General features: G+C 20.5%; 2 protein-coding genes across 8 annotated transcripts in view; one reads left to right on the top strand and one right to left on the bottom strand.

The window, feature by feature from the left end:
• LOC122506018 overlaps positions 1–4238 on the top strand; it is a 60677-nt gene extending 56439 nt beyond the window's left edge. For all 4 annotated transcript variants that reach the window (XM_043617979.1, XM_043617980.1, XM_043617978.1 and 1 more), the window contains exons 8-9: positions 3241–3433; positions 3930–4238. In XM_043617979.1, the coding sequence (XP_043473914.1) occupies positions 3241–3433; positions 3930–4165 (429 nt within the window). In that variant the 3' untranslated portion in view covers positions 4166–4238. The remainder of the gene's footprint in view (positions 1–3240; positions 3434–3929) is intronic.
• LOC122506016 (peptidylprolyl isomerase domain and WD repeat-containing protein 1) overlaps positions 1–12139 on the bottom strand; it is a 36827-nt gene that overhangs the window by 21685 nt on the left and 3003 nt on the right. For 2 of the 4 annotated variants that reach the window (XM_043617975.1, XM_043617972.1), the window contains exons 5-8: positions 11717–12054; positions 11314–11503; positions 9244–9819; positions 8865–9161 (exon numbers count right to left, since the gene is read on the bottom strand). In XM_043617975.1, coding sequence (XP_043473910.1) covers positions 9018–9161; positions 9244–9819; positions 11314–11503; positions 11717–12054 — 1248 coding nt within the window. In that variant the 3' untranslated portion in view covers positions 8865–9017. Of the gene's footprint in view, positions 1–4546; positions 4589–8864; positions 9162–9243; positions 9820–11313; positions 11504–11716; positions 12055–12139 lie in introns of those variants that run through there. The other 2 variants (XM_043617974.1, XM_043617973.1) reach the window with 2 other exon arrangements.

Below are 12139 nucleotides of genomic sequence, written 5' to 3' on the forward strand. Positions count from 1 at the left end.
TAAGACAATAAAACCTAATTGTCCCTTAAAAGCTCGATTAGAAAGTAATTATCAGTTTGTATTTATAACCAATTGTTCAGGGTGAGTTCGATAACTATTAATATCATACGCATCATTATCCCTAACAGGTTCTAATGAAAGATTATTGACACAATATATGTACACTATACATCAGTTTAATGACTTGAATTCTCAAAAATTAAGGCAAAATTGAAGAAAATAATTATTAATTAATAAGTGAATATTTTTTTGTTTGTTCTTTTATTTTTAATTTTGTTAATCAATCAAAACGGATTTTTCTGAAATTAAAAATTTCCTATTTGCGAATGCTATTAATTAGTAATTATTGATTTTGTCACATATGTTCAATTAGTGACGTTTAATTTATATGGTATGTGAAAAATGAGCACACAGATAGCGTATAATGAAAAGTTACTGACAAAAAAAAAAATCTCGATAACTGATAAAAAAAAATGTTTCCAATTAATACTAATTTTTGTAATTTTTTTAATTTATATTTTTGCAATTTTTCTTGTTTATTTATTCAAATTCACGGGCGCAAAGCCAATTAGTAACGTAACAATATTTTAAGATCAATTATCATTTTAATATTTTTCTAAATTAATTTTTGTTAAATTGATTTTTTAATTCATTTTTGTAATTTTTTTAAAATTAATTAATTCATTTATTCATTTTTGTAGTTTTATTTATTTTTGTAATTTGTTGAAATTATTGTTTGTATTTTTTAATTTAGTTTTATAATTTTAAAAAATTTATGTTTTTTAAATTTATTTTTAGAATTTACTTTATTAAATTTATTTTTATAACTTGTTTTTTAAAATTATTCTATTGTAAATTTTGTCAAAATGCGAAATAAAGGAATTTTGTTTTTATAGAAAAAAATTGATCTCATACTGTTTGCGTATATATATTATAATTTTTATTCATTAAATGAAGAAAGATTTTCTCATTTTTCTTGCGTTGGAAATTTCATCTCCCTGTTCTTATCTTTTGTACACAGATATATATTATCCAGACAAAAGAAAATTTCATTTATTACCTTCAACTTCTTTTTTTGGCAAAGTAAAAGCGCGCTTAGTGTCTTTTTTTCTCAGACACAGACTTTTCATCAACTTTTTTTCTCCAGTTATCAAAAGATTAAAGATGCTTCTGGTTATTATACAATAATACACTTTTTCGAGTCATTATTTATTTATTGTATTTTGAAAAAAAATAATTTATCAACCCGTTTGACTCTCACTTTTATTTTCACTTCTTTAAAAATTTTTTATTTTCACTTTTTTCAGTAAATTTCTTATCAATTATTTTATTTTTATTTTTCTAATCCCTTATTTGATTTGTGTATTTGAAAATATTTTTATGTTTAAAAATAAGTTCGTTTGAAAATATTTTTTATGCTTGAAAATAGTTTTATTTTCTTCATTCTTTATATTTGAAAATATTTTTTATACTTGAAGAAATATTTTAATACCAATTTTTTATACACATGAAAAAATATTTTTCCTTTCTTAAAAATTTTTTATTTACATTACATTTTATTTTTTTAATACCAACTTTTTCATATTTGAAAATATTATTATTTATAAACATGAAAAAATATTTTTCCCTTCCCAAAAAAAAAGAGTAAAAATTTAAAAACAGGATACATAAAAAAACTCCTAAAAGGATTTTTGTTGAAAGAAAATAAGTTGAGTGGATATAAAGGAAAATGGTTTAGAAAAAAAAAATATGAAAGAAAATTCGAGAGGGAAAATATATGAGAAAACGTAAAAAAAATTTCATCTGTTAATTTTTTGTTTAAAAATTATAAATTAATTGAATGGACAATGAATTTGAAGGAAAATCGATAATAAAACTGATTTTTAATAGATTTTAATTTTAAAAAATTTTAATTTATTTTTAATATTTAATTTTTTTATTTTTAAATAAAAGTTTTGAAAATATGTAAAAAATTTTTATTGATTTGTTGGCAAAATGGAAAAAATAGCTTTTCGAGAAACTATTGAATATAAATTCATAAGCACACTGTCTCTTGTGTCCTATTTTCTCTAATATCCTTATCATAGAGAACGATTTAATGTCTGCTTTTAGTGTCGTGAGAAAGGCAGTTTGTAAAGTGAAAACTGAAACTAACATCTATTTCGATTAACTTTCAACACATCTGTATTTAGGTTCACTTATAAATAGTAGAGGGGGAAAATATGAAAAAATAATTACTAAGAAAACACCCTCTACGTGAATTTATAAATATTGCAGGCAATTAATTCACAAGGCAAAAAAATTCCACCTTTTTTTAATAAAAAAAAATTTTTAGCTTAAATATAAAAATTTAATTCAAGAAATTATTCTTTGTAACTATTTTTTTTTATTTAATTTCTTACGTAATTTGTTATTCTATTTTTTTAAGTTTTCTTTTATTGCTCAATTTTCCATGTGATTATTTAATTTTTTTACGTTTCTTTTATTGCTCAATTTTTCATGTAAATATTTTTAGGTGAATTTTTTTACGAAATTTTATTATTCAATTTGTTAATTTTTTTAGGTTTCTTTTATTGCTCAATTTTCCATGTAAATATTGTTTAGTAAATTTTTGTTACGTAATTGTATTATTCAATTTTTTTAGGTTGTTCCTTATTTAATTTTTTTATGTAAATTTTTTAGGTGAATTTTATTTTTATTTTTCCATGTAATTTTATTATTTAATATTTTGTATTTATTTGTATTTAAATTTTTTACATTCAATTTTCTTGTGTAATTTTTGAATTTTTTTGTATATTTATATTTTATTATTTGATTTTTTATGACAATTTTGTTGTTTTTTCTTATTCAATTTTTTTTATGTGAATTTGTTTAGGTAAATTTTATTTTTCTATGTAACTTTATTATTCAATTTTTTCTATTTTATTTTTAATTCAATTTTTTTATTCAACTTTTTTAAATTTATTTATTTTTTTATTTAAATTTTTCCATTTATTTCTTTATGTAATTTTTTTTATTTAATTTCTAAGTAAAAATTTTGTATCATTCATGTTAAATAATACCAATAAAAAATTTGCTTAAAGAATTTTTTGATTGTGAAAAAATTTAAATTATTAATAATTACAATTTTTTAATTAAACTATAAAAATAGTTTCACTGTAATTTTTTTTAATTTTCTGAATTTTTTTTATATTTTTCCGAATTTTTCTCAAGTTTTTTTTGTTTCTTTTTCTCTGAAAGGTTGAAACATTCTGTTCCACGTATAATCCTGACGTGTACGTAGTCGTCTACTCGGTGGTTGACAGAAGAAGTTTGAAATTTGCTGAGGAGACTTTACTACATTTATGGAAAAGCGATTACATGGCTTCGCACGGTGTCATTCTCGTGGGAAATAAAGTTGATCTCGAGAGGAAACGAGAAGTTCCATCCATGAGTGAGTTATTAAAAAAAATTACAATTTTTTTACTAAAATATTTTCATAAAACTAATTTAAATAAAATTTTTCTCTCCCATCGATTATTTCGAAAAAAAAAAAATTTCTTCATTATAAAACTAAAAGAATAAAAATCAAAGAAAAAGAAGAAAATAAAAGTAAAAAAAAGAAAATTAAATTAAAATAAAAAAATAAAATTAAAATTAGAAAATAAAATCAAAATAAGAACAAAATTTTTGTACTCAAATATTTTATAGAGAAATTAATTTAATTTCAATAAAATATTTTTTCTTGTCGATTATTAAAAATAAAAAATTTTCTTCTATCAATTATAAAATTAAAAGAAACGAAATAAAAATTTAAAGAAGAAAATAAAATTTTGCTATACCTATTCGTGAATTAACAATGAAAAATGAGAGACAAAAAATTAATTAACTATAAAAACACCTGGTTTTTCTATAAATTAGACATTTCATGATAAAATCAATATACATAGTGGGTCGAAGGATTGCAAACAGCTGCGGCTGCAAATTCATCGAAACTTCATCTGGCTTAGCTCATCACGTTGACGAGCTTCTAGTGGGAATATTGGCTCAAATTAAATTGAATCCACAACGCGATCGGGACCAAGCAACGAGAAGACGAAGGAGCAAAAATAGAAAAAAAATTCTCAAACATCTTTTAGGTTTTAAGCGAAAAACCAAAAGTTGTGAAAATCTTTTTATCTTATAACAATTTCAGAAAATAATAATACCCATAATAATCGACTCGAAATTGCAAAAAAAAAATAATTTCATTTCCTAAAACAAAAAAAAATAGTTAAAAAATACTTTTTATTTTAGAAAATCTAATAATTATTACCTATAAAATTAATTATTACCCATAATAATCATAATTATTTTACCTAATTAATAATTAATTTTGTAACTAATTTTTAAATATTTTAATATTTGATTTTTAACTATTAAATTAAGTTACAATAGTATTGATTAAAAATAATTTTTATTATTTTATTTAATTATTATTATATTTTTAGTATTTTAAATTTTTAACATATCTATTCAAATTTAATTTTTGATTTAAATTTCCCAATTTTCCAAATTAGATATTTTCATTCCTTTTCTTTGTCTTCTTGGAAAAAAAATTAAAGTATTCCTAAAACAAAAAAAATTCTACAGTATAATATTCAAATGCTGTAAAAACGAATTAAATGATAATTATAATAAATACCGAATGCAAATTAATTTCGAAAGGGAAAATGTAAAAATTATATATTCTTGTAACAGGAAAATTCTACTTTTTAAGAAAAAAATTCTCTACAAAGAGAATAAATTTTAGAAATTGCAATGCTGGGAATTGTACATAAATATACATATTTAAATGTCTTTCCATTCAGAGAAAATTTTTAAACTTAAATATTGAGAATATTTTCCCCAGTTTTTAAAAATTTTAGGCACTAATATAATTTTAGTAATAATTTATTATTAACTATTATTTAATATAATCAGTATAATTAATATAATTAATATAACTAATTTAATTAATCTAATTGGTCTAATTAATCTAATTAATCTAATTAATAAAATTAATTTAATTAATTCCGGGAAAATTCAAATAATTTAATTAGTGTAATTAATCTAATTATTCCATTAATAATAATTTTTTTTTTTTAAATTTTTTGCGAATAAAATGTTCTTTCATACAATAAATGAAATTATTTTTTTAATTCAGGTAAATATTCACTTTAGTTTCAAAATTACGTTAATATTTACAAAATTTTCGTTGCATCGAAACAACGAATTAAAGTTAAAAAAAATTCACTTTACAATTAGAGTAAAAATTATTACCTACAATTAACATTAAATAAGATTTTTTTCCAGTAGTGAAAAAAAGAGAATATTTACCAGAATTTGTCGAAAAAAGAAACAAATTTTGTAACTATTTATTCAGTTTTATTTTAAATTCTTTTAGAATTTCAATTTTCAAAATAAATTCCACAGAAATTCGTAATAATTGATAAAATTTAATTAACAAAATTAAAAAACCAAAAATTAATCATAAAATTAATTTTGTAAATAAATATTAGATTTATTGGAAATTTATAATATTATAGATATTTAATTTCGAAAGGGAAAATGTAATATTTAGTATTTCAATAAATATTTAGGTATTTCAATAATATTTAGATATTTAAAAAATGTATATAGCTAATAAATAATAGTTACCGAAAAAAAAAATTCGACACAAAGAATTACAACATAAAAATAAAATTAGCATCTACTATTTAATAATAATTTAAGATTTTAATTTTTTCTCTAAAGAAAAAAATATTCTAAAGAAAACATATTTTTTTCCTATTTATTCTAGAGAAATTTTTAATTTTTGTTCGTAATACAGCTTTAGAGCTTGAATAAAAAAAAGAAGGGAAAAAAATAGGAAAAAAGTTGGTCAAGATTGTAATCTAGGAGACGATCGGTTCATTAACCATTGTGCTCTAAAGCGTTCTTTTATTGCGACCGGAACGTCGTCATCGCTTTTTTTTAAGGGTCTTTTGTCTTATGTACTTGACTCCTAACTGAAGCGTATACTAATGAGAAAGACTTTTTTTCCCCTTTCAAAAATTTCTAATCAAATTGTATTGTATTTTATAATTCTAATTCTATTGATATAAATATATTTAATCATTTTCCTTTTGAATTCAATTTTTAATTCTGCAATTTAAATCGTTTAGGATTCTAATTTTAAATTATTGTTTTCTTCAAATTTGAATGGAGAGAAAATATCTTTTAGTGAATTAAAGAATAAATTTATAATTAAAAAATAGTTTCTAATTTGAAAATTAATTTCTAACTGAAAATTAATTTCTAACTGAAAATTAATTTCTAACTGAAAATTAATTTCCAACTGTAAATTAATTTCTAACTGAAAATTAATTTCTAACTGAATATTAATTTCTAATTGAAAACTAATTTCTAACTAAAAAATAATTTCTAATTAAAAAATAATTGACAATTAAAAAATAATGTATAATTAAAAAATGACTTATAATTGAAAAGTAATTTATAATTAAAAAATAATTTAAAACTGAAAAATAATTTATACTTTAAATATAATTTATATAATAATTACAGTTAAAGGAAAGTAAACTAGTAGTAAACTATTTAAGAATGTAAAAAATTGTGTGAAATGAAAATAAATTATAATTTCCATTGAAAGAGGACCAAAAATAATAAAATACAAAATTGAAAAATCAATTATTATTATTAAACAAAAACGTTTAGTATTTAAAAAGAAATCGTAAATTTCTAGAATTGATTTTCAACCTGAAAAACATAATTTAACACTGCAATGTCAAATAACTTACAATAATAATGATAATAATAAAATAATAATATAATAATTATAATTATAATAAAATATAGAAATTACGTTTTTAAAATTAAAATTAAAATTTTCTTTTTCAATTCTTACAAAATTTTTCTATTTGTATTTATTTGATTGTTATGAAAAGTCATTCGTGAGTGATGATGCAAAATTGCGAATTAGAAAAAAGTGAAAAAAGCTACGAAAAAAGAAATCATGTTTAATTATAATAAAAATACATATTGTATAAATATACCTGCATATCCATTGTATTATATAACATGTTTACTGTATCAAAAAATATATATTCATGTAAAACTACCTTTCCTAACATTATAAAGACTATATTAATTATTGAGTCACACTTATTTATTCCTTTTCAAATTTTTAATTATTTTTTGAATTTTACATCTTTTAGGGCTTTAACTTTTCAAATTTATTATTTATTACTGCTTTTATTATTTCTATTATTATTATCATTATTATTATTTTTTTATTGTTATTTTTATTTGTATTATCATTATTATTTTTACTGTTATTTACAATATCATTTTATTATCAATTATTATTTATTAACTAGCAAATGTTACAAAAATTCAATTATTTTTTACAAAATTTTAATAAATCCTTCGAAACAATTCAATTATTTTTTTTAAATAGTAAAATCTTAGCAAGAATTCAATTATTTTTATAAATAATAACATTTTTCAGAAGAATTTAATTATTTTCAACAAAATTTTAATCATATTTTAAGAAAGAATTCAAATATTTTCTAAAATTATAATAAATCCTTCGAAACAATTGAATTATTTTTTTAAATAGTAGAATCTGTGCAAAAATTTAATTATTTCCAAGACAATTCCACGAAAGAATTCAATTTTTTTTCTTAATTCGGTATAGAATTGTTCAAAAGAATTTAATTATTTTCTAATAATAAAATTCTTCAAAGGAATTCAATTATTTTCATAAATATTAAATGTTTCTGATGAATTCAATTATTTTCAATACAATTTTAATAAAATTTCTCGAAAGAATACAATTATTTTTAAAAATATTATTTAAATTCAATTATTTTCAACTATATTCTTCGAAACAATTTAATTCTTTTTATAAATTGTAAAATTTTTGTCAAGAATTCAATTATGCTTGTAAATAATAAAATTCTACTGAGAAATTCAATTATTTTCAACACAATTTTAATAAAATTCCTAGGAAAAAATTCAATTATATTCAAGATAATTTTAGTAAAATTTCTCTAACAGGTTCAATTATTTTAAAAAATTGTAATAACATTTTTCTAAACAATTCAATTGTTCTTTTAACTTTTAATCAAAAATTTTAATTCTTCAATCAAAATTCTTTGTAAATTTTAATTATTTTCAAAATTTCCAATTGAAATTACTTCAAAAAATTACATTATTTTTACGAAATTTAATGAAATTCTTAAAAAAAATGAAATTATTTACAAAAACTGTAATAAAATTATAGAAAAGAATTTAATTTTCTGTGAGTAATTTCACTAGAATTTAATTAGGAAAATCGTTAATTACAAATTAATAATAAATACGATTATTTTAAAAACTTAAAAGAAATTCTTCAATTAAAATTCAATTATTTTCAAAATTTTCAGTAAAAATTATTCAAAAAACTTCACTATTTTCAAGAATATTGAAATAAATTATAAATTCTTCAAAACAACTCAATTATTTTAAAGAATTTTACTAAAAATATTTCCAAGAATTAAATTATTTTCAATACAATTTTAATTACATTTTCTCGAAAGAATTCAATTATTGAGGAAAAAGTTGATAAAATTCTTGAAATGAATTCAATTATTTTAAAATTTTTTTTATAAATACTTCACAAGAATTCAATGATTTTCAGTACATTAATTTTAAAATTGAAAACTTTTGAAAAGGAAAATTATTTCAAAAATTAGAAAACGAATAAGCAAACAGCGACTAACTCCAAACTGCGAACAGATTACTGGAATACAACGATTATTAATATAGAAGATAATAAAAAAAAAGATTAGAATAATCATTTTTAGGTAAAAAGAAAAAAATACTTTTGTAAAAATTATTTATAAATTTTATCCTTACTATTAGCAGTAGTAATCAATCATTTACAATTAATATTATTTCAATGTTCAGATGGTTGAAAATGAAAATTCAAAATTATGATACAGTATAAATAAAAAATTGAATTTTACTCACATAATCTATTTAACAGTAATACTGACAATTCTAATGTCATCATAAGGTTTGTCTGTTTTCGGATTTGTTTTAACTTGACTAATATTCTGTACAACTTCCATTCCTTTGACAACTCTGCCAAAAACCGTGTGTTTATTATCCAACCACGACTGAAAATAAAATTCAATTTTAATCACAAGAGTATAAAAAATATAAAAAATGTACCCAAAAAAAAAATAATAACAAACATACCGTTGGCGTGAGTGTGATAAAAAATTGACTTCCATTCGTATTGGGTCCGGCATTTGCCATACTAAGCGTATAGGGTCTATCGTGCTTTAAATGTGGTTTAAATTCATCTTCGAATTCACCGCCCCATATACTCTCGCCACCAGTTCCCGTCCCAGTTGGATCTCCGGTTTGAATCATAAATGTCTTCATGACCCGATGAAATATGTGATTATTGTAGTAACCATTTTTCGAGTGTACACAAAAATTTTCAACAGTCTTAGGCACATCTTTACTGAAGAAATTCAAATGAATATCGCCCATTGTTGTATGAACAATTGCATTGTCATAAATTCTTTGCATATTCGTGGCCTCTGTCGCTGAAATAATATCCTCCTTCGATGGTTTTTCATTGAACACATCACGATCACAATCTTGACTCTTTGTGTCCTCGGGCTCACGTCTTGTAAATAGATAGAAACGACTTTTTTTCAAAGCCGTACAAAATAGCGTTGGATCTGCTTTATTCAATTCTAATGTGGAATTTTCCGATGCTTCCATTTCTACACTTACAGCGCCCGCTGGTTTTTTTGCTCTTCCCTTTTTTTAAATATAATTAAAAAAATATTCGTTAATTTCTAAATTACAAAAAGCATAACATTTTACTTAAAACTATAAATTAAATTTTTCATATAACTATAAACATGAAGATGATCGACTGATAAAATCATTATTTCATATTATAAGAATTATTGTTACTGTAACTTCTACAAAATTATTTTCCTCAATTCAAAATTCTTCTATAAATCAAATATTTTTAAATAATTTTTGAAAAAATATTTTGACAATTTTTAAATCCATTTGTTTACAATTCAATTTTACGAAATTTCAATTATTAGTAAATTCTTCAATAAAATTATATATTAAAAAATAACAACTTCAAAAAATTACAAAAAAAAAATTCAATTAAACATTTTGAAAAAATTAATTTTACAGAATTTTTAGTTAAGATTTAAATTTTCAAAGATTTTAATTTGAAACCTTTTCAGAATAAATAATAACAATTCTACAGAAGAATTCCATTATTTCTAAAAATAGTAATTGCAAAAATTCAATTATTTTCAACAAGATTTCAATAAAATTTCAGGAAAGAATTCAATTATTTTTAAAAATTTAAATATCCTTGCAAAAAAATTCAATTATTTTCAATAAAATTAAACTAAAAAATCCAATTTTTATCTTAATTCGTTATAAAATTTTTCAAAAGATTTCAATTATTTTCTAAAATTGAAATGAATTCTTTAAATAAAAAATTGTTTTTTTAAATAGTAAAATTCTTTGCAAAACTCCAATTATTTTCAATACAATTATAATAATATTTCGTGAAAAAATTCAACTTTTTTTAATTTTTAATAATTTTGTATGAAAAAATTCTATTATTTTCTAAAAATTCACGCTATAATGCTTTTAATATTCAATTATCTAAAATTTTAACTAAAATTCATTTTTAAATTTATATTATTCATAAAAATAATTGAATCATTGCGAAAAAATTTATAAAAAAATTTGCAAATCATTTAATTCTTGCAAACAATTTTATCAAAAAATTTGATAATTGAATACCTTTGAAGAATTTTTTTTATTTCTTTAAAATAAAATAATAATAATAATAATTTCTTTCTTTTGTTCAAGAATTTTATTATAATTTTTGAAAATAATTGAATTTTAAAGAAGAATTTTATTCTTTATAAAAATAATTGAGATTTTGATGAGAATTTAAAAAAATGTTTGAACATAATTGAATTTTTGCCAAGAATTTTATTACTTTTGAAAATAATTGAATTTTTCCAATCATTTGTAACTTCTCAAAAATTTTTCAAATTATATAGTTAAATTTACGAACTTTTTTTGCTTTTTCAATTAAATTACGAACTTTACAGAGCTTTTTTTTAAAAAAAAACTGACTTTTACTAACTTTAAACAAATTTATGGACTTTTACGGTATTTACGGACCTAGTTCGAGCCTTGCAAAAAGGATAAAATTAAAAAAATTGTTGAAAGAAATAAAAAGTATAGAAGAAAAAAGTTCCTTACTTGAAAAAGTGCCAAGTGCATAGGACGAATATTCTCCGGTTTCGCCAAAACCCTAATACATCGATTGGTGTAAATATTTACGAGTTTAATTCCAAGCATTGTACTGTAAAGAACGATATAGCCAGATTCGTCGAATACAATGTTCCCGAGATTCGCTTCTGTTTTGTCCAACTCCCTCTCAACAGCCATTCTATTCAAAAATAAATAATAAAAGTTTAATAATCAAATAATCAATAATAAAATTTTGAATTTATTTATTTGTTTTAAAATTTTTAATATAATTTATCAATCAACTAGGATCGACTATTTATTTATCAATTTATTGTCATCGACTTTAAATGAATATAATTTATAGTCATTAGAAGAGAAAAGAATTAAAAGTTCCATAAAATGAATATCGTACCTACGACCGAATTCCATGTTCGGTAATTGCAGTGTTGTTTGCTGAAGTTCCGTGTATCTTTGAAGACTCTCGTCAAATACACGATACAATTTACCGGTGAGAAAATGAAATATTCTCACACGTCTATCGCGATTGAGCGAGGCGAATTTCTTTCCATCTGGAGATATTGCCAAACCACAGGGGTATGTTTTATTCTTGGCAAATTCAAATAAATCCGTATCTAATTTCGAGTCGAATTTAACACACTTTGGAAATTTGTACTCCAATTTTGGTCCTGTCCAATACTCCAATATTCCAGCTTTGTCAACCGATATACATGTTTCGTAGATTGCGTTGTACTGTAAATTAGAATAATTAGAATTTACAAGCTAATTTGTCTTTAATTGTAAAATTATTCGAAAACATCAATAACTTGATTTTTAA

This window comes from Leptopilina heterotoma, unplaced genomic scaffold (genome assembly GCF_015476425.1).
Source record: "Leptopilina heterotoma isolate Lh14 unplaced genomic scaffold, ASM1547642v1 Lhet_39, whole genome shotgun sequence".
Lineage (NCBI taxonomy): Eukaryota > Metazoa > Arthropoda > Insecta > Hymenoptera > Figitidae > Leptopilina > Leptopilina heterotoma.